The sequence below is a fragment of the Mustela nigripes genome, chromosome 12, assembly GCF_022355385.1.
Source record: "Mustela nigripes isolate SB6536 chromosome 12, MUSNIG.SB6536, whole genome shotgun sequence".
Lineage (NCBI taxonomy): Eukaryota > Metazoa > Chordata > Mammalia > Carnivora > Mustelidae > Mustela > Mustela nigripes.
The window spans coordinates 128,296,503-128,321,734 of NC_081568.1; the positions used below are offsets into that span (position 1 = coordinate 128,296,503).

Sequence of the window (25,232 nt, forward strand, 5' to 3'; positions counted from 1 at the left end):
AATTATAGTAAGAATTACTTAAATACTTGGGAAGGTTTGATAGTCAATTTAAGTACTTAAAAAGGAAAGACTTAATGTGCTGGCCACTGACTAATGTATAGAATTGCTGAGTCATTCTTATTGTATACCTGAACTAATACCTGAACTAATGTTCAAATATAATTACAAATGTTAATTGCATTTGAATTGAAAATAAAAAGCAAAGAGAGTATGTTACATCTTAGTGGTTAAAGGAGTTTAATGAACCAAGTTTGTAAATGGAGTCAAATACTTAAATTTTCTAGTCTCGGCTACATTTGAAATTTAAAAGATTTTTAAAATTTGCTATTTAATAGGTCAAATATCAAATTTGAAATCCAAACTAACCCTTTAAGTAAGTACCCTTTCCTATGGACATTAACTATCCTCTGCAACCCAAAACTCACACTTGATACTTCCTTTTGGGCTGTGGGTCAAATGCTGCCTCTCAAGGGAGGCCTTCCATGATCACCCGACTGAAAGCTGTCTTCTCTATTTTTCTCTGTCACTGCATCTAGTTCCTTTTATAGGTCCTCGTGTAACTGGCAATTAGAGATTTGTTTGTTTCCTGGCATATCGTCTATCTTCCAATTAAACTGTAAGCTCCAGAAGCAATAACCTTTTTTTTTTAATACACCATGGTGTTTCCAAAACCTAATACAGTGCTTGGTCCAAAGCCGGCACACAAAAAGCATTTTTGAAGGAATGAATAAGTGAATGAAGTAAAAACTGAATACGCCAGAAATACTCAGGTCCATAGTTACAAAGGGAACCAAGGTGTTCTAGAAACCCAAGATCTTCACAGATTGATTAGCTATGTTTTTCACTATGTGAATATTACTTTTATATTCGCTCTTACTAAAACACAGAGCAATTTCAAAGCTAGATGAAAACCTTGTCCACTTTATTGCCACAGCAAACTTTTTAAGAGATTTGTTTGCTATTTGATCTGCCAGTAATCCTAGTTTAGCAAGCAGATAATGTACAGATGGTACCAAGATGTATAATAAAATGTTTGATAAATTACAATGATAACTTTAACATAAAGTATATTAAATAAATCAGTGATGTATTTTTTTAGGAGCTTCTTGCATTTGAAGAGTACACAGAATGGAGAAAAGGATTACTATATTTCAAAATATGTTCCTGTTTCTTAAGGAATCTGAGAAGCTATCATATAAATACAAGAATTCTATCCACTAGCTATGATATTAATACCAGTGTGCTATTTAAGTTTTAAGGAATCATTTACATTTTGATGCTGACTCTACATGTCATATAAATAGGAAGGTTTTTTTTTGTATAGCTTAGCATTTTGGGCAAAAAATTCATTCTATTTTTCTTCTGCTTAGTGGAAGGAAAATTATGTACTCTTGGGTCAACTTATCTTTTTAATCTAAGAGGTCTCCGTTGAAATTGACTTTGAAGTTTGCTAATTACAAAACTCAACAGGGGTTTTTCCTTATTTGGTATAACTCATATTTCTATTCATTAACCCCAGTATTAAAAAGATTAGAAAATCTGAATAGAAACAACTTAAAAGTTTGAAGCATAGCCTCTCCCGGGTGATATTTTTAGATACTTTGAGTGCAAACTTCCCCTCATCCGATGATCTAATTACAAATCTTTTGTGGTTGTGGAATGGGAGGCTCTATTCATGTATTCTGAGCCTCCTAACGACATAGTGCCGCAGGAAGGTGAGAAATCGGTCAATTTTTTCTCATTCCGTATATTGGGAAAATTTATGTCTCCCTGAGTTACGAGAAAATCGGGGTTCTGACGGGCAATCCTGCTAGCTGCTTTTCGTGGGGCCAAGCCACTGGGTTCAGATGCTTTCATTGTGGTGAAAAGATCATTACCAGGCGGCTCCGGGGAAGTTGGCCCTCCTGTAAGTGCGCTCCTTTGTTATGAATATGGAACAGATGGAGCCAAATCTATCTGCTCCGTAGGAACAAAAACACTTACAACCCAGCTCTCTCTATTAAAGACTCTACTTAGCTCCTTTATACCATTGGCTTTCTGTGCACTGCTGTGAGGTTTTGACTTTATAGAAAAAGGCACTTCATAAAAGCAACAGTTCTTACTCTTAAACCAAAGTGGCCTAAGAACTAAAGAAGATGAATACATGGTTTCACCCACAGGACTCCTTGGAGATATGCAGATATTCAATTAGGGGTGTGTGTGTGTGCGCGCGCGCGCGTGTGTGTGTGTGTGCGTGTGAGACTGTGTTCAGTTCTGGTAAATGTCTGCTTTAAAACAACATGAAAATATAAAGGAGAACGATGAAGATATCACGTTTCTCATTACGAGGATGGCATCTAATTGCTCTAGCATAATAAAATGCCAGGATTTAATTTTGCATATATGACTGTAAGGCTAGCGAGGACTGTCTTGCACAAAAAATATGACTCTGCACAACAAAACCATGCGGGTAAACATAATTAGTAATTAGGACCACACTACAAAACAAAGGCTATATCTGATGCTTCCTCACCATGAAAAATAGTAATAATTACCTTCAGTATCAGGCCAATTTGCTTTTATCATCTGAAAGATGTAAACACTGCAGGTAGGTCCAATGCAGGTGCTTATTTATCATGCCGATGGGCTGAAACACAGCCAAGGGCCATACCTGCGAGGGGCTCTCGCCAAGGCCTGTGTGTGTGTGTGTTGACAGGTGGGTGGGGAGGCTCGCAGGCTTCTGGGTGTGGGTGCCCAACTAGATGCGTACCTTCCCTTGACAGCAACAGGGGGAAAGGCGTGTCTGCCTTATTTCGTTACATTTATTATACTGATACATTTAGAGTCTGGCTGCCTCTTCCAAGATAATTGAAAAAAGAAATTCTGTGGCAGGAGGCTTTGATTCTGACTCAATCAAGTCTTCGGGCAAATTTCCTCCTGCCAGTGGAAGCACAGCTTGCCTGAAGTCGTAACCTTTGTTGGAGGAAAGGAACTGGCCTTGAAGCAGATCATGAAGCAGATGTTTTATGCCAAATCAGAGTCTGGGGATACGTAGGCTACTGCAAATAAAACTCTTCTTCTGTCTGTTCAATCATTTCAATTCCCTGCAGTGTGAAATATGAACTTGCCAACAAATGGCCAGCGTGCTGTGCCTCGCAGCAGGGGGGGAAAGTGCCACAGCTGTGCCAGAGACTGGAAAACTCAAGACGCGCATGACATGTTCATTAGTTGTGTACAGCTAGGGTCTGCGCCAGACCAGCTTCCAGAACCCAGACGCGGGGCAGGAGCTGGGACTGCCCACCACACCAGAGGGTGGAAGACATGATTTCCACCAAAATGAGACACGCAACTTACACTGAGCCCTTGGATGACCCCAGAAGGTTAGTCCTGACAAGATACCAAAGGGCACATCTTCTCTGGGTAGGAGCAGATTGAAAAACTAGGTCTGCTTGTGATCACAGCTTTTTTTCCCCCCTGATTTTATTAGCAGCCTGCTCTGTGAGCAATTATAAAAAGAAAGAAAGAAAGAAAGAAAGAAAGAATGAAATACACTTCAAGCCTCAAAGCAACTGTGGAAGATTGAAATGGCCCCGTGAAGAATTTATCAACAAGATATCTTGTCTTTATCAGAAAGATGGCATCGTGGAAACCGTCTGACGTACTTGTTGGTGGCAAATATAATACTAGTTCCTTCTAGTATTCTGCACTGGCCTTCTAGTTCGTCCTACATTACAGGTTCCCAATAGTGAAACAGTTAATTTATCCAAATTAAAGTAAAATGAAAATGTTTCAGTTGGAGGTCCTCTGCAGCATATTGAACATGCATATTCACACATACCCTTATAGCTGTAATCCCAGATTATAAATATCCTATATTCAGTTCTATTGTGAGATTTTTCAAAGGTTATTCACATGCTTTCTAGTGCCACATTCTTTCAAGTTTTAATCATGAGTTCCTTAAATAGAAGTCATTTGCATCTGTAAACATTCCCTTGCAATAGTATTTAGCAGTATATTCTCTTTGTGCAGAGCTATTTTAAAAGGAAAATAACCTTAATATGGAATAACAATCAAGCACAGGCAGAAGAAGATAAATTAGAGGCTTGAGGAGCCTCTGTTACCCCTTTATGCAATTTCTGGAAAAAAAAAAAAAAAAAGAAACAACTTTGAAGTTTCTCAATCTTAAAATAGCCCAGAATCCTAGTTTGTTTTGGATGATAGATTATAGGAGTACGACTCACATAATCCAAAGCATGACCTAAATCATAAGGACATTTTCAAGAGAAGAAATGAGTTTGAAATAATTTATTGTTTTGAAAAGAGGCCAAATAAGTACACATGGTTCAAGCTCAAAAATGATAGACCATTATCACAACTAATGGCCAAGTTCTCATTAGTTTAGCATTTCTAAATGAATGCTGTAGTCAATAAATCTGTCGCAGAATGGTTACAAATGGTTGTTATAAGGGATTAATAACAAGACTTATATTTTTATTTTAGGATTCTTTTGGCACCAATTACCCTAGAATATTATTTCTCCGTAATATTTCTTTTTCTCTATTTAACTTGACCAAATACAAAATAGAAACATGAAATTATTTCTTAATTGATATGGAGCTTAGTGGAAGGGAACTCCATTTCCCTGCATAATAATATGCATAATAATAATAATTTTATTATTATTATAGCTACAATTTTTCTACTATTTCTACACACCAGGCACTGTGCCAGGTTTATTAAATTTAATCCTCAGAACAGTTCTGCAAGGCAGAATTATTATTCTCATTTAAGAGATGAGGAAACTGAGGCTTACAGGGATCAGGCATTAGCCAATGACATACACAACTGGTGTATGGCACAGCAGATAGTCACATCCACGTCTTTCTAATGCCAGAACTATACAACCTCAGTTCATAGTATAAATCATACTCCTATTTATGGCTGCCCTACTTCAAATATTTGTTGCATAATTTCCCAGAAGCTCTTAAAAGTCCTTCCAAAAAAGTCTGGGAGTAGGTTAAAACTTGGTAGAACTTGACTGTGTAATCTTAAGCATTTGCAAGAGGTTTTAGTAAGCAAACCAAGTGGGGTTTTGCTTGCAGAGACATGTCCTACCCACATTTCCCCATCAGGTGCGTGTCTAGAAAAAGCCTTTTAATATTATATTACTGTAACTGATGTACTACTCCTAAGTACCCATATGCACCACTGTAGGAGAAAACATGAAACAAAACATAGTAACCAAATGTTCCAGAAAGAAAACTGAGAAAATTGGCAGCATTCTTAGTACATACTCCCCTGCGAAAGGAGAGATTGCTCAGCCTGGCAGTGCTGTCTCTGACCTCCTGGCATCTCTTGGGATTTGGGTGGCTCCTGCCTGCTTCACCCCTTGCCCCCCTCTCCCATCATGGTGCCTTAGTCTTGGCCTGGTGGAGAAGCAAATTAGGTGACAATGTTGTGGCACATGAACCCAAATTAACACGGAAAGCAGAAATTCCTCCTCTCCAAAACCCAACTGAGAGGGCTCCATCTGGGGGAAGGCCCTGCTGAGCCCCAAACCGCCTATTTATATATAGACAGAGTCAATGGCCTTTCTTGATGCCTCAGAAAAAAACCCAAATGCAGCACAGTCACTAATTCTCACCCTAACTTCAATAAGGATAGGAATTCATTAGTAAGATACATGAAGGGTGACTTTGCATCTTTGTATCTTTTTCATTTTCTCTTGCAGTGTATGTATCTGGTCCACCAATGTCTACTCAACAGCATATGTAACATTTCCTGCACCATCTATTCCAAAAACTCTTCCCCTTTAGTGGACCACATCCAAAGGATCCCATCCAGCCAGAGAAACAAAAGATTCTGCTTCACCCCGGACAGGTGGATAAGAGCTCAGTGTGATTGTGGTAGAACTTAAGTCAGATCATGTTCCATCTCTGCTCAAAACTCTCCAACAGCCCCCATCACACTCTGAAATCCAGGATCATCCACGACCCTACCTCCCAAGCCATCGCACACACTTCCACACTGTTACAGAGCTCTCCTGGGGTTCATCCTGCTCCTGCCATGCAGGCACACAACTCTGCTCTGCGTTTTCCTGTTCTCTCTACCTGGAACAGTGACACATGGCTCGGGTCCTCACTTCTTTCAGACCCCCCGCTCAAGTGTTAACTATTAGAAAGGGCTGTCCTGATCTACCTCTTTGTATCCCCTACGTACTTCTCTATATCACTCTATATTATGATTATATAGATAGATAAACCTTATATATATATATATATATGTAATATATATATATTTATATATATATATTTATATATAATATATATATATTTATATATAAAATAGCAATTTCCCTATGTTTATATCCCCTATGCTCCTATTTTATTTTTCCATCATAGCATTGACCAACTACCTGATATATTTCAAATTTATTTGTTTGTTTATTCCCATCCCCAGCCCCTGGCTCCCCAGCAGAGTGTAGGTTCTGTTAAAGCAAGGCTTTTGGCTCTTTTTTTCTCTACTGTACACAGAGAATCCAAAACACATCTGGCCAGCACTCTAGCACTCAATAATATCTGTTGAATGAAGGCAGGAAAAGAAAGGATAAATGAATGAAAGACAAGGTCACCCCAAGAAAATGCTTGTTTGCTTACTGATCTGCCATAAATGCCCACAAAATCACAAGTTTAGGGGAGAAAGGAAAGTTAAAAAGCCAGTAACTAAGGAGGCTTGTGAGTTTCCTGCAATGTAAGTAGGTCCTTAAGCCTGCTATAAATGTGAACGAGTGGCTTATTTTTCAAGATAGAGTGGCCCCCCCCAATTCAATTAAGATGCACTAAAACATATTTGTATAAAGCAAAATGATTTTAAAGTACTTTTGAAAAAGCTTCTACTAATAACCTGGTGCTTGTTTTCAAGGCATTCCTGTGAAGAGTAAAGGCGAATGACAGCAAAATATCAGCAAAGCATTCAGTCCAAGAAGGAGGTCAGGCTTTTTGGGTAGCCTTTATTTGGAGTAATGCTAAGCAGCTGCAGGCCTGATTAGCCTGAAAATGTAAAAGGGGGTAACTCTGGACCTAGAGACAAATCTCATCACCATCATCTATCACCAGCTGAACACTGAGCACTTTTGCCCCCTTATAACCAACCTGCAAGCTGACGTCACTGAATCACGAAACTCAAGGGCGTGAACCCTGCGAACAATCTAGTTCCGTCTCCTCATTTTACAAGTTTAAAAACCAGAACTTTAGCATTTCAGAGGCACCAAATAACCCATCAAGGTTTATCTTATGGGGGTGGCGGGGGTGGGGGGTATGTGTCAGGGGGAAAGGATACTGAACAGGCTGATGTGGCCCAGGGACATTCATCCATCACAAGAAAAGTGTTCACTCAAGCTACCATGGACAGAACTAGGGCAAAGAAATCATCCCCAAAGCTCCTCTTAAATACAAAGAACCAAATTATTAGCAATTAAATATTTAATGAATTTATAGTATAACTAGTTCTGCTAAAATTTATGAAATAGTTTAGTTGAACTTTTTATTTGCTGAACATATTCTTTAGAGAGCATGTAAAATCAATGTGTATAATACATTTATATCCTTTTTATAGAAAAGAGTATAATTTTACTATTTTAAATAACCGTGGAAGATTATGGCTACTGCATCTTTGCCATTGACATCGGGTTGGTCATAGTTATGATTTATTTTTTCTCAAATATATGGTCAGAGATACAGTCTCAATTAAGATATTACTCCTGGAGGAAAATGGGAGGCACTTTACAACCCTCGCTTTATGATTCTATTTCCAGAAAGCACAGTGGTGAAAAGTGGGAGCTGTCTATGATACTAATTTGAAAAACTAATGAAGTTATAGAACATTATTTCTCATAAGTAGCTACCAGCCCCTATTCTCTGCACAGTATAATATTGTGTACAACTCCAGTGAAGGCCAGAGCTACTGCCACAGCCTGCCCTCAGCAATACAACACTTACATACCCCGCCCCCCCACCCCCTGCCGCCATATTAGTAAGGAAGAACTTTATAAAATTACCTCAATTCTCAGGCACTGAGGATTTCATTGCACTCCCCAAGAAATGTTCTTCCCACTCACCTAAAGCTCTCTTTTCCAAATTTCCAACTACTTTTGCTCCCCTCGCGACCAATTTGATTCTAAAAAGTATACATCAACTAGATTTTTAGAAATCAAATCATTTAAAACATGCTCTAGGGCTATTGAAAAGAATTCTGCTTCTGTAAATGGAATGATCACTCTGCAATTTATCTTTTGTAAAATCCTAATTTTCATATGTCGTGCTTGTTTAAAATGACATAGACCTGTTCAGATTTCCTCAAGGGAATAAAATCAACACCAATTATTTCTTTCTACCCCATTTCAGTTGCAAACTTCCTCTAGAATAGAGAGCAGAAATATAAAAATACTTGGCATTGTCTGCCTTGTCATTTTCTTTAAATATGCATAGATCAAAAATGCCATAAAGCGGGAATCCTCACTGTCAAAATTTTAGTGGTTTCCATTGGAATCCCCTGGATTCTCACAGAGGTAGGTGGGTCCGTCCTTTATCTAATTCCGCTTCCCTTCCTTGTGGTACTTTATTTACAATAAGAAAAAAGAGATACACAGTCCTTGCCTATAGGACCTTACATTTTATTTTTATTTTTTTAAAGATTCTTAAGTAATCTCTACACCCAACGTGGGGCTCGAACTCACAACCCTGAGATCAAGGGCTATATGCTCCACCAACTGAGCCAGCCAGGTGTCCTGCGATCTTACATTTTATTTTATTTTTTATTTTATTATTTTTAAAATATTTTATTTATTTGACAGAGAGACCCAGCAAGAGAGGGAGCTCAATACAGGGCTCAATCCGAGGAACCTGGGACCATGACCTGAGCTGAAGGCAGATGCTTAACAACGGAGCCACCAGGAGCCCTGTGATCTTACATTTTAGAGGGTATGATCCAAAATTTGAAAATTTTTTGAAGGAAGAACCAAGGAGTTTGATAGAAAGAAGCTGGAGACTCTGTATGGGATAGGGGCATTCCATCAATTGTGAACTAAAGGACCTAGCCCAGTGTGCCAAATTCTACATCGGTGCACAAAGACACTGAAAGCCTCCAAAGGGGCAGGTTCATTTTAGGCCTTTTGGCAGTTTGGACACACTTGCTGACCTGACGTACCAGACACAAAGCAGTTAAAAAGCATTTCTTGAATACCCATGCCATGTTCACCCTAGGAACTGTGTGTGTGTGTGTGTGTGTGTGTGTGTGTGTGTGTGTGTGTTGGGGGGAGGGTAGGGACTATGTCTCACTTGTTTTTAGAGGATTAGTGCAGGAAGCCCCTGTACAGCTTCATCCTTGAATAGCTTCCAAAGATACCAGTCAAGGTTTTGGGGACCCTTTGGGCCCAGCAGATGGAACTTAATGATTCCAAGCACCAGAGGGCACGTCCCACACAGGCCTGCTGGGCAGCAGAAGAACTCAGGAGGGTGCAGGGGGGACAATGTATTGAAACCGGCCACCTAGGCGGCATGACCCCTTTTACAGAAGAGTAAGACGGCAGATGAAGAGATTATGACGTAATACTGGAAGTGCAGAGCTGCCTAATTATGAGCTGCAAAAACAGAACTAACAGCCCTCGGGACCAATGGCGAAGGCATATTCGGGAGTGGCTCCCTTCCTTTTGTCCCCATCTTAGTCACTTTCAGGGTTATTACTCACTTTTCATCGAGAGACTTGAGATAGGTTCGAGAACAGGTTTATAAGTGGAATTATTTGAATGGGGAAACTGGTTCTAGAAGCCAACTAGTGAGATGGTACATTAAAGTGGGGTCAAGTTCAATACAATGAAGAACAGAAAAATAGCAGACCCCCAAGCAGCACAGGTGTATCTCAGGAAAAACAAAACCCACCGCAAACTGAACTTGGCCTCAGGCTGGTCTACTTCTTTATCAGATCTGATCAAGTGCTGTCTTCATGCTTTGGATCCACATTTGAAGTAAGACCTAAGAGGGGCACCTGGTGGCTCAGTCCTTGGGCGTTGGCCTTCAGCTCTGGTCACGATCCCAGGGTGCTAGGATCGAGTCCTGCGTCCGGCTCCCCACTCCACGGGAAGCCTGTTCTCCCTCTCCCCCTGCTTGTGTTCCCTCTCTCGTTGTGTCTCTCTCTGTCAAATAAATAAAATCTTTTTAAAAAGTGACAAAAGTTATTTAAAACACACACACACACACAAAACGACTTTCACGGGAACAGCCAGAACAGTTTAAGTGGCATGATTCACTCCAAACATAAGAATCCTGGAAGGAAGAGAAAACTAGCTTGTGTTTTTTTGTTGCTCACCTTAATAGAGGATTAGATGCAAGAATACGGGTTCAACTCTACAGAAAGCCTGATATGCTAGCTATAGAGAAAGGGCTTGATGATGAATGGGACTAAAATAGATTTTACATTTTTCGTGATTAGGAGAAGCACATACTTAGCGTATTTTAAAGCTGAATGGGATTTTATAAAGAATCTAACCTTCTTCCATGCAAGCCAGGTCCCTCCAGATGCTGCAAAGAAAAAGAGTGTCCTATGTCTAATAAGTTTGGTGAAGAAAAGAGATCATCTCTCTCTCTCTCTCTCTTTCTGGAGATCTGCAGTGCATGGCCGTACATTTAAGGGCCCAGGAAGTCTTGCCTTCCCTTCAAAAGAGGGGAAAAGAAGTGACTTTAGCCTAGCATTTGGCAAACTTAAACTTGATGACAGAAATTGTAACACCTTTAATTTCTTGTTCCTTGGGATCTCCAATCTAGGTCAACTCCGTCATTTTAAATCTGAAGACAGACTCTGTTACCTGACTGATTTCATATCGGACTAGCACTGGACAGGGCCAGAATGGGGCTTAACTCATTCCACCGTGCATTTCTTATATCCTGCTGATGTTAATGAAAGAAAGCTGTAAATCTGCACGTAAGGATATTTCCCATCATCTGTCTGGAGTTTTTGCTTTTCGCACTGAAAGGAAGAAAAGCAACGGAATGTGAGGTACATCTTAAGTGAAAAAGATGAGTCACATTCTCCAATTTGCTGGAACATAGTAAAGTATGCAAAAGTACTAGACAAAGATAAATTATTACTGCACAACAAATCAGGAATATAAATGTTAAACCGATGCTCTGCCCCTGTTGCACTTAAAGGATTTGCCACGTAGATTTTCGATTGTTTTGAACAATCCCACGTATTCCCTGTTCCCGTTTGTTCAACAATGAAGTATATATACCCTTGTTTTGGCCAGTGGCCATTTTTGCCTAGTCAGCACCCATGCCTATCTTCTGGAGGCTAAAAACCAAACCACCACCACAAAAACTTGGACGAACTCCTCTTTCCTTATTTCATGTAGTCTTGGTGGGGTTGTCAGTCACGGTGCTCTTTATTCTTTTCCAAGCACAGCTATCTATGCCAATCAAATTCCTTCTCCTGGGAAGTGGAGTCCTTGAGGACAGTGATACAAGGAAGGGAGAAATGTTAAGAGCTGAGAAAGTGAAATGGCTGGGTCTTGACAGGGTAATTCTAATTATCCACTTGTTTCTAGGTTCTGGATCCCCAGCACTGCCTCTGTGACTGTTGATCCTCCCTCTGGTCTTCTGTTAAATGCCTCAGTCTCTTCAGTAGGGAGAAAGTTCCTCTATTTTTGTTTAAGTTAGCTAGAACTGACAAATACTGTTTACAAGTTGGGAACCTTAATGAATATGGTATCCATCTGTGGTGTACTTTGCAAATGGAGGAGGCATTACTATACTTACTATAAGGGTTACACAGTGTGTAATGAGTTATCCCTGAAAGAGAGAGGACATAACAAAATTATAAGGGATATTAATGTAGGTGTGATAGGTAAAAATATGGTTGCTAAAATACCTGAATTAAGTAGACATTTTTCTTGTTTTATCTATCAACAAGGTGCCAAAATTAAAAAAAAAAAAATACATACATATGGGTTTGGTGATACTAATCTAGGGCTGTGTATTGATTAATCTGTTTCTGATGGTGGAAAGAATCAGACCGTCTTGTGTCTTCACTGTGTAATTCTATCAGGGAAGTGACAAGCCTTGCTTTTCAGAGATGTCTTGAACTGAAGTGGAGTGTACAGTAAAATACAGATTTCCTCAAATGAATTGCCAAAACCATTAATCTTTATCTAAGGAGCCATAATAACAGTTTGTTCTCAGTAGCAGGTGGGGGAGGGAGAGAAAATGTCTTCCAGAAAGCACTTTGGCAGTCAATCTGGTTGATAATAAAACTTGATGAAACATCTGTGATTAATATTAATTCTAATTCTCCCTTTAATGGATAATTGTGAAAAAGATAATTTATCCCATTTCATTTAGACTACAGCCGAGTTTTTCAATTTAGGAAAAGAACATTTTTCCATGTTTCTCAGGTATGAGACTCCACGGGGAAGAAAAACAGGTGCATAAAACCTGCCAGTGGCAATGGAGTTTTCCAGTTAGGCCTGGAAAATACTCTGTGTGAGTTCGGCTGACCACTGGAGTCTTGGATGCGACCCACAGAATGGTTCTATAAGTGACAGACTATATTTCTGCCTCTCCACCACTGTAGAACATTCTAAATAAACCAAAGTGAACTGACAATATATTTTGATCCTATTTGATTCTGCAAAGGGAGAAAAATGCCCTTGTGAGTAAATGACAGTAAGCTATTTCTGACCACCAGTGTATTTCAAACTAGTGGATGATAGGAACTATTTCTGACACATGCAAATGTATAATTCAAAGTACCCATAAAAATTTGTCATGGAAGCTACCATTAATTTTGACAGAAACTAGGAAAGTAACTAATTGCCTTTCAAATATCAATATTAAGAATACCATTTATTAAACTAGCCCTCTAACTCATTTATAAATGGGAAACTTGAGGTACGGGCTGAAGCCCCCTGTCCAATTAACACACCTAGTAAATAATGAAGTCAAGACCCAGCTCTCCTCATTTTTACCCCCTCTGCTCCTTTATACTTGCTAATATTTAAAATGGAACCTGTTAAACAATGGTCTTATTTTCTAGGAGTCAGGATATATTATATAGTTAAAAACATGACTGCTGTCTAACCCAATATGTAAGTAGTAAAAGAGTGGTTAATTATACATCACTGTTGACCTTTAATCATAACTGAATCACGGCTCCATTTAGATATACTCCTTTTTTCATCAGACTCTAACTAAACATTGGGGAGAAGAAAACAAACTAACAAGCACGAAAGATCACAGACAATAGGCAGCACCCACTTTTTCAACGTACCTTCCAAAACCCTGTGTCGCAGAATTAGAATGCTATAGGAACTTCTCACTATTCTTTCCTTTTCTCCCAAGTATACATTTTCCTTCCGAACTGTTGGTCCAAAATGAGTATTTCTTATTGCTCGATATTGTGCCTGTTCCCTATTTTTATGTGGCTTTCTGATTTTTATCTGCACTTTGCCACTTTGCAAAAGGAATTCATTTTATAACAAAAGTTGTATAACAAAAATTTTTAAAAAATTGTATAAGAAGTACAAAATGCCCAAAGGGTCACCTGGTTCTTGTTTGCATCAGCGAGGTAAAACTGAATCTTATTTATGAATGAAGCAAATGAGACTGTTTGTTCAGTGAGGCAGAAGGAAGAAGGACTGGTTATTACGACCATTGTGAATGTGCTGCCTCCCAGACTCTCCGTATCTATCTTAGTCTTTATTGTTCGACCAGCTTGATCTCTTTCCAACCAGAGCTCCCTGGGTTATAAAAACCCTCACACGACAAAGACTGCTTTTCCTCAACACCTTCACTCAAAGCTTCTCGTATCTACTTCTACGTGGTCTTAAATTTAGACCCCTCTACTCCCACTTTAAGCCAATGTTCCCAAAGTGTGGTATGAAGATCACCGCCAGGAGAAACTGCTGGAGAGCTTGTTAAAAATGAAGATCCCTACTGCAACCTCACAAAATTTAATGAATCAGACATTCTGGAAGTAGGTTCCAAGAAGTGAGATTTTTACCCCCCTCTGTCACTAAAATTAGGATAGTGTCTTCAGCCCTAAGACCTGAATTTCACTTTGCCCCTCAAGTCAGCATGTCACGTCTTTAATGTCTTCCGCCTAAAGCCATCCTCTCTCTTTTTTATGGATGGCGTCAATCTCTTAATTTACTTTATTTCTCTTTTTGCTGTTATTTTCATGGATATAGCTTGCTCACATTCAACTGTGAGGTCCTGGATGACTCAGAATACATCGAGTATTTTCCATTGTCCCTTTAAGGTGTCTGCTACTTTGGCCTGATGGCTAAACACAGCTCGGTAAGTACTGATGGGTTGACTGATGAGAAAATAATATATAATGCTGAAGTGTATCCTTCTGTAGCCAGTGTAGATTTTTCTGTAGCCACAAATTTAATGATGTACACGTACCAACAGCCCACGTAGAGTTAAATAAGCGGTGTTATATAGCATTTTTAAAATACAAATATTTCAAGAAATAGCTCAATAAATTTTCTAAAATGGTAAACACATCCTGCCAAAAGGTCAGAAATTCTGCTATTTGATTAAATTAATAATCCAGCAAATGTTACTGATGTAGCAATTCTACTTAATAAAAGCATTACTAAAGCCTATGCAAAAAAAAAAAAAAAAAAAAAAAAAAAGCTGAAGAGACACAGAAGGAGATATGGAAACAATTGAAATTCAAGTAAAGGGTATTAATTTCTCTGAGATTAGAATAATTTCTCCATAAGTACTGGTCCTTTTTATGCAATAAGCTTCCAAACATTACTTGTCATAAACGAAAAAGAGCTAAAAGCACGAATGTTGGAGTCCAAACACCTTTGCTCTACTCTGGGCTCTACCACCCATGGGCAGTAAGCTACTTGGCCTGTCTGTGCCTCAGTTTCCTCATCGGTAAAACGAGAACAGTAACAGTGCCCAACATAGAGCTGTAATAACATATGGATGACTTGGTACCCATAAATGTGTGGAATGGGTAAGTGCTTACTACCGGCCAGCTTGGATCCTATAACCAGCCAGCATCTAGCCCTAAGGTAAATTATTTCAAAGTATTTCTAGGATTAGGCCCAAATGAGTGTCCCCTTCAAAAATCTACTACTCCCCATTGCCTTCTAGATAAGTTCTAAATTTCTCAGAATTAATGGCCTTCCCTAATCTGGCCCAATAGGTAGCTATCCACTGTTATTTTTCAAATGCTTTCCATTCCAGTCAGACTTGTCTTTCCATGGATTCCCAGAATCTGGCTGTTCTGATTTCCTTATCAGGAGAGGGGAGGCAGGTGAGCGGGAAGTCCATGGGAGTGGTATGAAGCTGGTGCTCTGGAGGGCTGCTGGGTGGTCTCCCCAACTCTGGCAGCCGCCCTCATGAGCCAGCCCCATCCACTTCCTGCCCGCCCCCACCCCCCGCCCCGGCTGTGTGAAATCCCGTGGATGCACACAGCTGCTGCAGTTCCTCCCCTTCGTTCTAAAGATGCCATAAATTCTCCACAGGGCCCTTCTCGTCGGGGAATCACTACCCCCTTTCCTCAAATACACAGAAATGTGTTAAAAACCCCAAATCTGTGAAAATGGTGGATTTTAAATGGTAACAACACTAACAGCCACTACAACTAGTAATGGGAATGGAAACGCTACTTGGCTGCTGCCATGCTGCTTACCAACAAGGGTGAGCGATCCCTATCATGTCCTAGTAACAAGCAGACATGTGGGGATGGTGGCTCACCAGGCTTTGCAGTATATTCACCGATCTCTCCACTGGGCTATTGATTCTGTTAATCAGATTTAAAGCTCTGAAAAATGACACAGGGTACCAAAGAGACATATACTTTCAGTATATGTTCTGACCCCACAAGCCATTTCAGCATTTAGTCTCAGCGTGGTAAAAGGAACCAAAAGGTGGCATAATTCCTTCCTCCCCTTTAGGAGGTCAGAACGCTACATGTTCCCTCAGTCTCATAATAGCATTTTAAATTCTTAAAAGGAGCCCAAATAAAAATGATTGTTTTTGAACTCCTTATCTGAGTGTCACAGCCTTTGAAAACTTCAAACAATGCAAATAGTACTTATGAGTCTTTAGTTTCATATGGCTTAGACCATGAATTTCCATCAAGCCCCAATTACTCAATAGCTTTTAAGCTCCCTTTGCGGAACTTTAAGGCGGCTCCCAAAGTCAAAACCTATTAAGCGGGGATGTTTGTTCCAGTTTCCTTTTTCACAGACCTGGCATTCATTTCTCTGATTGTTTTGAACAGGACCTCATCCTTTAGGCAAGACATTCACGAGGGCATACATTTCGTTTTTTAAAAATTCTCCCCACCTGACCAAATAAGACTGCCAACTTTTTAAAAATAACAAATTGCTTTAGAATATCCTACGCTCCTATTAATTGCCCCTCCACCTTTGGTTCTGCTCAGACTATCTGAAACGTGGGTCAAGCGTCCACACTCCAAGCATGCCTGAGCCAATGCCAGGCATTCTTGAGCAGAAGGTTAACAGGGTGCCTGGCAATAAACAACCATTTTTGTAAGAGAAACTTACAATTAGCATAGAAAAATATCCTGAAGTCTCAAAATATCCTCTTTTATGTTCTTTCTTTAACCTTCATTTAAGAGCCCTTGAAATCCATTCATGCTTTCCTAAAAGATGGCCAGGGACAATTTGAAACAGACACAATTCTCTAAACTCACTCTTTAAATAAAAAGGTGCGTTCTTAACAGGTTCACTAAAGACCACTGAGGTACACAAAGGAAACAGAACAACTTTTCGGACAGAAATCTGATGTAATCTAGACAAACTTCCAAAATCCAAATGGAGGAAGACTGTTCCATTGGATATTCAAAACAAACCAAAACTTCAACAAACAAACAAAACAAACAAACAAACAAACAAAAAACCTGAATACATTTGACTGACTACGCTGATATACTCTGTACCTGAGCAATTACTCTTTGATGCTTGTCCCATAGTCTTTCTTTTCCACTTTGGCAAAGATTAAAATGTGTCCATTTCCTCACACTTCCCATCAACTCTTTTCTCTATTGATATAAATATGCCTTGCTGAATACTATGTTCTGAGTCTACATATTTAAGAAATTACAGGAGGTGAATAATATTCGACCAGAGTCCCTCTGGAAATTCCAGTTATAAATCCCTTGAATCTCCGCTGAGGTACATGCTAGAGCATTTAATGCTAAAATAAGATGCTAGTGATCAAAAACATTTTTTGATAATTAAACCAAAATGTGTGCATAGGTGTGCGCAAGTGTGCGCGCATGCGTGCACACACACACAGACATGGGAGCAAACACTAACTTGTTCATTTTAAGAAAGAACATAGTACTTATAGGTCACCTCCCCAGCAAGAGTAAAAGATTAAGATGAAAAAGATTACCTCCTGCTTTGATAAATGTGCTGTGTTGACACTCTTCTATTTCAATAAGAACCATTCAGAAAAGAGGCAGATTGGTGTGAACTGATAGGACCAAAAGAATTCTTAATGTACATTACTAAGATAAGCTGTTGAAAAACTGGACATGCACAGGGGAATGAAGACTTCCTTAGGCAGATGTAATCCTAGCATAACATTCCTTCAGAATATACGGTCCAGACTTAAAATGTAAATCTCTACTAAGCATTTATGAAATTTTTTACTAAAGTATCAACGAGGGCTATTCAAGGTGCCGTAACTTTTCAAAGGACACAGAAGTTTTGTTTTGTTTTGTTTTTATATTTTTGTTGTTGTTGTCAGAGAGAGAGAAAGAAAGAGCACAAGCAGGCAGAGTGACAGGCAGAGGCAGAGAGAAAAGCAGGCTCCTGGCTGAGCAAGGAGCCTGATGCAGGACTCCATCCTAGAACCGTGGGATCATGACCTGAGCTGAAGGCAGCTGCTTAACCAACTGAGCCACGCAGGCATCCCTTGTTGTTGCTTTTTAAGATTTTATTTACTTATTTGAGAGAGAGCATAAAAGAGCAAAGAGAGGGAGAGAGAGAGAAAGAGAGAGAGAGAGAGAATGAGCAGGCAGAGGGGGAGGTACTCAAGGCTTGATCCCAGGACCCTGAGATCATGACCTAAGCTAAAGGCAGACGCTTAACTGACTGAGACTCTCAGGCACCCCTCAAAGGGCACCCATGTTTTTGGATGTGAATTGCTGAAGTCATCTTTTTGATGGTCCAACTGGTCTTTAAAAGTATTTATTTGAGCCTTGAACATAAGAAAGATTGTGACAATAGTCTATTATTATATATCCAATTTATAGATGAAGAAAGTAAGGCTCAGTGAGGTTCAGTTACCCACAGTAACATGGCTATGAAGAGTATAAGAAAATTTGAGGGCAAGGCTGCATTCACCAGAGTCTTGCCTTTTTTCTTTTACAGCCGTATTTTACTCTCCACTTTGATGTAGTGTATCCTCATTATATGATCAAAAAACATTAATAAGAAACCAGGCAATTGCAGTGGTGGGTACAGTAAAAGCTAGGGCTTCCAATTCATCTGCTTTTCTTAAACATCAGCATATAAGGAAAACAATTTAATTGCTTTTTGTTTACTATTATGGCATTTATTGATTCAATAAATATTTATTGGATACCCATTCTCGATGCTATTTTCTATTATTTTTCAATGAAAAGATACAGTTTTAAATCAATATTATGGTTAAGCAGATTCTCCACATTACGGAGAGCTTGCCTGATTTTAGAAACACTTCTATGAGAAACTATACTCTCCGTTCCAAACGACTCACCTGCAAACAAGCTTTTGGAACAGAACCAGCTGGCAAGTGAGGGGCTTTCTTTATGTTAGTATTCTCTGGATTTACTGAATATCCTTATATCTTTTAAAAGGATAGTTAATAACTGTATTATACAATCAAATGATTTTTGAAGCAGATCTTGGTCATTTCAGTAAGTCATCTCCTTAGAAGTCAGGTTACTTATTTTGTAAGTTTTAAGAATTGCACAGTGCATATGAAAAATGCCACAGAGCTTAACACTGTAAACTTAATTAAAGCACATAAAGCAGAGATTTAGTAGTTAACCACATATATTCGAGTAGTTATATACTACGGAGTTAAGAATGATGCCCATAGTAACATAGACTGTCCTTATGATTTTATTTTTTCTTTTAAAAGATTTTATTTATTTATTTGACAGACAGAGATCACAAATAAGCAGAGAGGCAAGGCAGAGAGAGAGAGGAGGAAGCAGGCTCCCTGCAGAGCAGAGAGCCCGATGCGGGACTCGATCCCAGGACCCTGAGATCAGGACCGGAACTGAAGGCAGAGGCTTAACCCACTGAGCCACCCAGGCGCCCCTACGATTTTCTTTTTAATTCTGAAAAATACGTATACTAAAAAGAGTGGAGCAGAAATCTTCAGCTTCCTGATTGTTTTTTCACTGATGTTTTCAAGATTCTAACTTCAAAGAAATGGATATTTCTTCAGCTCTGTACTTCTATAAGAGTGTCAATATTAATACTAAAACAACATGTGTATACAACTTCACTTGCCAGTGAGCTTAGGAAGAGTGTGTTCCCCAATAATCTCTCAGAAAGTCCCCAATTCTGTCTAAGTGCTAGGACTATAAACTTTTACTCTGAGTACCTTCTTTTGAAGAAAACCAACTATATCTTAGATGTGGCAAATGCTAGAAGAATTCTCTCTGCCTTTTTAGTATCAATTTAAGAAAATGGCATTTGTCTTCTTGATTGTCGGTTTCTCATTCCTAAATCAAGTGTGCAATCATGATTCAGTCTAGAGGCTGAATATTCACTGGATTTAAGAATTCCTCTGACCCCAAATCTAGGTCAGAAAGGTTATCGTACGTATTAAAAGGGTCACCCATCTGAGAAGATACAGATGAAATATCGCTTGGAGATGAATGAGGGTTCCTCGGAGAGCTGAAATTGCATACATGTTTTGTTTAAAATCTATCTTGCTACTATCTGAGTTGGGGTTTCTGGCAGAGTTTATAAAGTAATAGTCTCTAAACAACAGAGCTCATTGTTTTTAACCTTTTTGTTAAAAAAAAAAAACATAAGCAAAATATAAAATAAGGAATGTTTTCCCCTTTTAAGCACATGAGACTGAGGACTGTATCTCTTCACTTCCTGTTAGTTGTTGGCTCACTTAATTTCCTCTCAGATTGGCCACTTCTTATCTGTGTGAACTTTCCTCTAGTTACTTAACTGTGTGCCTCTGTTTCTTCTCCTATAAAATGGGACATCCAAACAGAACTTCCTCATACTGCTCTGAGAATTGCAGGGGTTTAGAACAGCGCTTGGAATCGAGTGCTGTGTAAATACCGGTGACCTTTACTTACTGAGCATCTACTACGTGCTAAACAATGTAGTACAGGGCATAGAGCAGGCAGGCCTGGGCAAAGCACCATAAAGCACCATAGTGTCAGGGGTGACGAGCGCTTGAAAGAAAATAAAGCAGGGTAAGAATGTTGAGAATCACAGACATATTATCTTTGTACAGGGAGATCAGAATGCCTGTCCGATAAAGACATTTTTTAGAGCCGACCTAAAGAAAGCAAGAGCAAGGGAAGTGGGTGCCTGGAACAATGAGAACCCCAGGCAGAGAGAAGATAAAGTGCCAAGGCCCTCTTGTGGAGTCTGGGGGTGGGCACTAGTCAGGAAGGAGGGCTGGGGGTGTTGCTGGAGGGGAGACAATAAAGGAGACTGAGAGGACAAGGAGTCCAAGAGGCAAGCTGGAGAATGCAAGGGGATCCACCACGGAGGACCTTGTTGGCCAGATTAGAGACTCAGGATTTTGTCTTGCTCAGACAGGAAGTCACGGGAGGGCTCTGACAGGGCAGTGACACGCGCAGCGGGGTGATACAGAAAGCCTGCTGCACTAGTCAAGACCACAGATGACAGTGACCGGATGGGGTGGCGGGGCTAGAATGAGTTCGGTCATGCTAAGATGCCTCTCCACTCTGCATTCGCCCTCAGCATACTCCTGTAACTGGCATTTATTGACCTCCTACTAAAGTAAGGTGTTGGGCCTAGACACTTTACCGGTGTTATTTCTTACCGTGCCAAGCAGACCTTTAGCTAACACATAGTTAAGATTAGAATATTAAAGCTCCAAGAAATGTGAAAAACCATCTCTCGCAACTATGTCATTTTACAGTTGTGGAATTAGAAATCCAGAGAGATTAAATGATTTACCCAAGATCATACAGTTAGTGAGGCCAAGAGAAGGGCCCAGGCCACAATATTCCTTCCTTTACGAAAGGGGATTTTCTCAAAATCAGTGTCCGTGTTTTACGGACTCAGAAAAATAACTGGAAGTACCTTCTTTAAGTTATTTCTCTTTGCCTCTTCTGATTTGAAAAGAACAGCAGCAACACTTCTTTCGAACTTGTTCTCATTAGGTTAATATTTATGAGAATCATTTCTAAAATGAGTACTTTTGAAGTTTCTAAAATAACTCTTTGCCTTGGGAAGTCTATATAAATGATTATTGCCATAATCTATTGACTGGCAGTTCTGCAAATCTATCAACCAACTTTCTGTAATTATTTCAGTGTGCCAATCTCTTACCAAAATAACTTCTGTAGATTAAAAACAGTATTTGTCATATTCAAGAAGGGGCTCAGTCTGCCTGCACAGTATCAGTGATTGTAACAATATACTGCCCGTTCCCAAGGAAAGGAAGACATAGCACAGAGTCAGTCTCGGGAACAAATAAAGGATCTAGAACAGTGAAGGATGTTTGGTTTTGAGAGTAAAGAGGAAATTTCACATATTTGCAGCTACGCTCTGTTCTCTTAACTTTGTATAACTCAAACACATTAAGAAGGAAATAAGCAGAACTGAAGATAAAGCAGAACTTGATAAGAACGTTCTAACTTGTGCCCTCCCTGAGGATGACGATGGTTGGATTTTCTGATACAAAATCCTCTCTTCTCCTTCCCCAAGGCCAAGTTGTGTATTTGAGTTTGGGTTCCCATCACTAGACTCAAGACCCTTCCTCTAGCACCCTAAAACAGGACCGCCAAAGGGCTAGAGTTTTCTCTTGGAAGTCTTGTTAGAGATTTTAAGCCCCCAAGGATCTGAAATACATCCCTGGTCTAGTTAAGCACATTTCATAAAACTGACCGGTGGGCGACTAGTCAAGCCTTGTTCCCCAGATCAGCAACAGAGCTTCGTGTAAGGTAATAAGTGTGAAAAGAACCATTTCCCAGTCATCTTGTTCATTCCATGCATATTAGGAGAGAGGAAAATTCAACGGAGGGCCAATTCTCCCCTAAGAATCCTTTAGTTTAATTATGACCACAGTATATTAAGCGTCTGCAAGACTTCCACACTAGCTCTGCTGCTCTTGCTCTCAGCAGTGAAAGGAAGAGAGAAAACCCTTTCCCTACTAAAAAGACAGAGAAGGATGCTCTTGTGGTTCTAAACCATGGTTGAAAATTCAATTTAACTGACTACGAGGCCACTGTGCTTCTTATAAATGAACATCTCTTTGCTGCTAATTTTGTGCTATTTTACCTTTCATTAAAAAAAGTAATTCAGGTTAAACTCAGCTGAACAGCAAAAAGCTCTTGATATTTTGAAGCATTTTGGAACAATTACTTTGACAGGAGCCCTTGACAGTTAAATGACTCCGTTAAATGAATGTTATAGAAGACACATAATGATTTTTAGTGAAATATTGAATTTAACCACAAATGAGAAAAAACCAGTCATAAGCACTATGGGTATATTTGAGTAATAACATCTTGCTTATGAACCTCAATGGATTCTATAATTTCTAATAATCATGCAATCAAGTAGTTAGCTGTATGCTTCCTATCTCAGTGCTCTCAATTCGGTTTTGGTTTTTGCTTTTGTTGATGTGTTTTATGCTGAAAAATCAATATGTAAATTGTGAAACTAGCAAGGATTTCCTCTTACATCAGTAGGGTATTTTAGAATTAGGCAATTAATGATTGCCGTCCCGCCACTAAAGCCTCCCTCTTTCCTTTTTCCCATTTGCTGAATGAGATTCTTTCACAGGGTAAAAAATCAGGAAAAGGCAGGAGCCTGCTGCCGGAGAACGTGTGAAGTCAATGTATGTCAGTGTTTCCTCCATCCGTGGGACTCAATATTCCTTTTCTTATTTTATGGATCGAATGTGAGATGGTATCAAGACGCTTACGTGCTTTCTCATGACTAACGTCTAAAATATGTACTGAAATAATAAAACTGGTACTGTTCAATTTCCTTTTCAAATTCAATCTCAATATAAGTGGGAGTGCCCGTGTGATCGCAAAATCCGGCTTAATATAAAATTCTGTTTTCTGGAGGAGAGAAGCGAGATATCCTTGTAGACTTAAAACAAAACAAAACAAAACAAAAACGTAGGTTAGGAGTCAGTGGGGACATTCAGGGTGAGGAAATGAGTCAGAAAAAAAGGAATGTTCTTTATATGGCTTGTCCAGCAAGGAGGGGTGACAAGTCCATGCTAAGCATACCGGGTGGTATGGCTTGGACCGCTCCCCCTGTGCACAGCCTGACTTCCTGATTCTTTCCAGGAGGTGAGGTCCATGTACTCTTGTACCCACTGCTCCCTGCATTTACCTTCCTTTGGCCACTGCTGATTGATGTGCTTCTCCTCCCCACCAGATGGTCACTCCTTGAGGACCAGAATATCTTTGGATTTTGCATCCCCCAACTTTTCTGAGCCAGGAAAAGTTGTTCCATCAATGGACTTCTGAGCAAAGAATGTTTAGCTCCTTCGGCTGATCGTGAAAATACTTGGAAAAGACCAGACAGTTTAAGTATTTGATCCCAGTGAAGGAGAAGTCCAGATATACAGCAGTAACTGTAACCATCCTAACTCCAAGTGTGGTCCACAGACCAGCAGCAAAAGCGTCCCACGGGAGCTTTGTAAATATGGAACCCCAGGCCCCACAGCAGACCACCTGAGTCAGATGTGCATAACGAGATCCCCAGGTGACTGACGCACAGTGAAGTTTGAGAAGCATTTACCTAGACTGTATGACTAGTAGGACGCCCGAAGCCGTGACGGCGTATGCCACGGACAGGAAACAAGACCACAGCGATATGATTAATACAGGGATCAGCTGAGAACGTTTTAGAGCTCTCTCAGGACAGAGTCACCGGTGGGGAACTCACTTATACCAGTTCCTCTGGAAGGCTTTCTAGATACTTCCTCACGCGCTTGCCTGTTTAAAGACACAGCTGCTCTTAATAATGGTCTTTTCTCCTTGGTGCAAAGAGAGTATTTATCGTCAGCATGCTGACATTTGCAGGAGTTCTGGCTTTCTCCACTGCAAGTGTGGATGATTGAAAGGATATTGCTGACACCTGAATAAGAAATCCAATGACTCCAAGCTATGTAAATTTAATTATTTCCTTTAATTTTTTTTTTTTTTTCCAGGAATCTCTTTTTCTTTTCCTCAGCTTTGGAGAAGTCCTAGCAATTTTCATTTAAAAGAAATACAAGTCAGCAGTGGTTCACTGAACAGGCTGACACGCAATTTCATAGGGGGAGAGGAGCTGTGTCTTTAATCTAATTTGTGCTCTCAATTCCCAGCTAATGTATCTAGGGATCGTGATGTATGCATTTACAAGGAGACATCTGTAATGCAGAGTCCAGCTCTCCGCAATTCTCTGAAACATGGGTAAAAAATTAGCCTGGGCGCTTGCAGCTGTCCTACAACCCAATAAATCTCTGTATACTCACAGATGTAGAAATATTCCCGGCCTGGCCTGAATTCAAATCCTAGGGAGAAGGGTGTGAAAAGCTGGAATTTTTCAGAGAACTTGAGCGGTCCGTTTGGAGAGTGGGGCCGGTTACATTCCCATCTCTTGAATCCTTTGGAAGTATGGTCACAGGCACTGTACCCATCAAAGTTCACCATGTAGAGGACATAACGCTCAGTCTTGTCTTCTGGGACCGAGTCCTCATAGTGAGGGCAGAAAACATCCAGGTAGTCATTGATACAGACGTCAATGTGGTAGTCACCTCTCTGGAATCTGTGGGAAGATGAAGAAAAAAATGAGATTATTTTCACAGAAAAGACTTCCTGCTCGGAATCATCAGTGGTAGAATAACTTTAATACTGCAGGTGCTAACAGATTTATCATAGTAAGTTTTTACTGCATCCCATTAGGACGTGGGACATGTTACCATTCCAACTCTCAGGAACAACAATTTTACAGAGGAATTCATTTACCTTTGTTTCAAAAT

At 39.8% G+C, this 25,232-nt stretch overlaps 1 protein-coding gene across 3 annotated transcripts in view; it reads right to left on the reverse strand.

Moving 5' to 3' along the window:
• EFNA5 (ephrin A5) overlaps positions 1-25,232 on the reverse strand; it is a 273,798-nt gene that overhangs the window by 19,773 nt on the left and 228,793 nt on the right. For all 3 annotated transcript variants that reach the window (XM_059418332.1, XM_059418330.1, XM_059418331.1), the window contains exon 2: positions 24,726-25,018. In XM_059418332.1, coding sequence (XP_059274315.1) covers positions 24,726-25,018 — 293 coding nt within the window. The remainder of the gene's footprint in view (positions 1-24,725; positions 25,019-25,232) is intronic.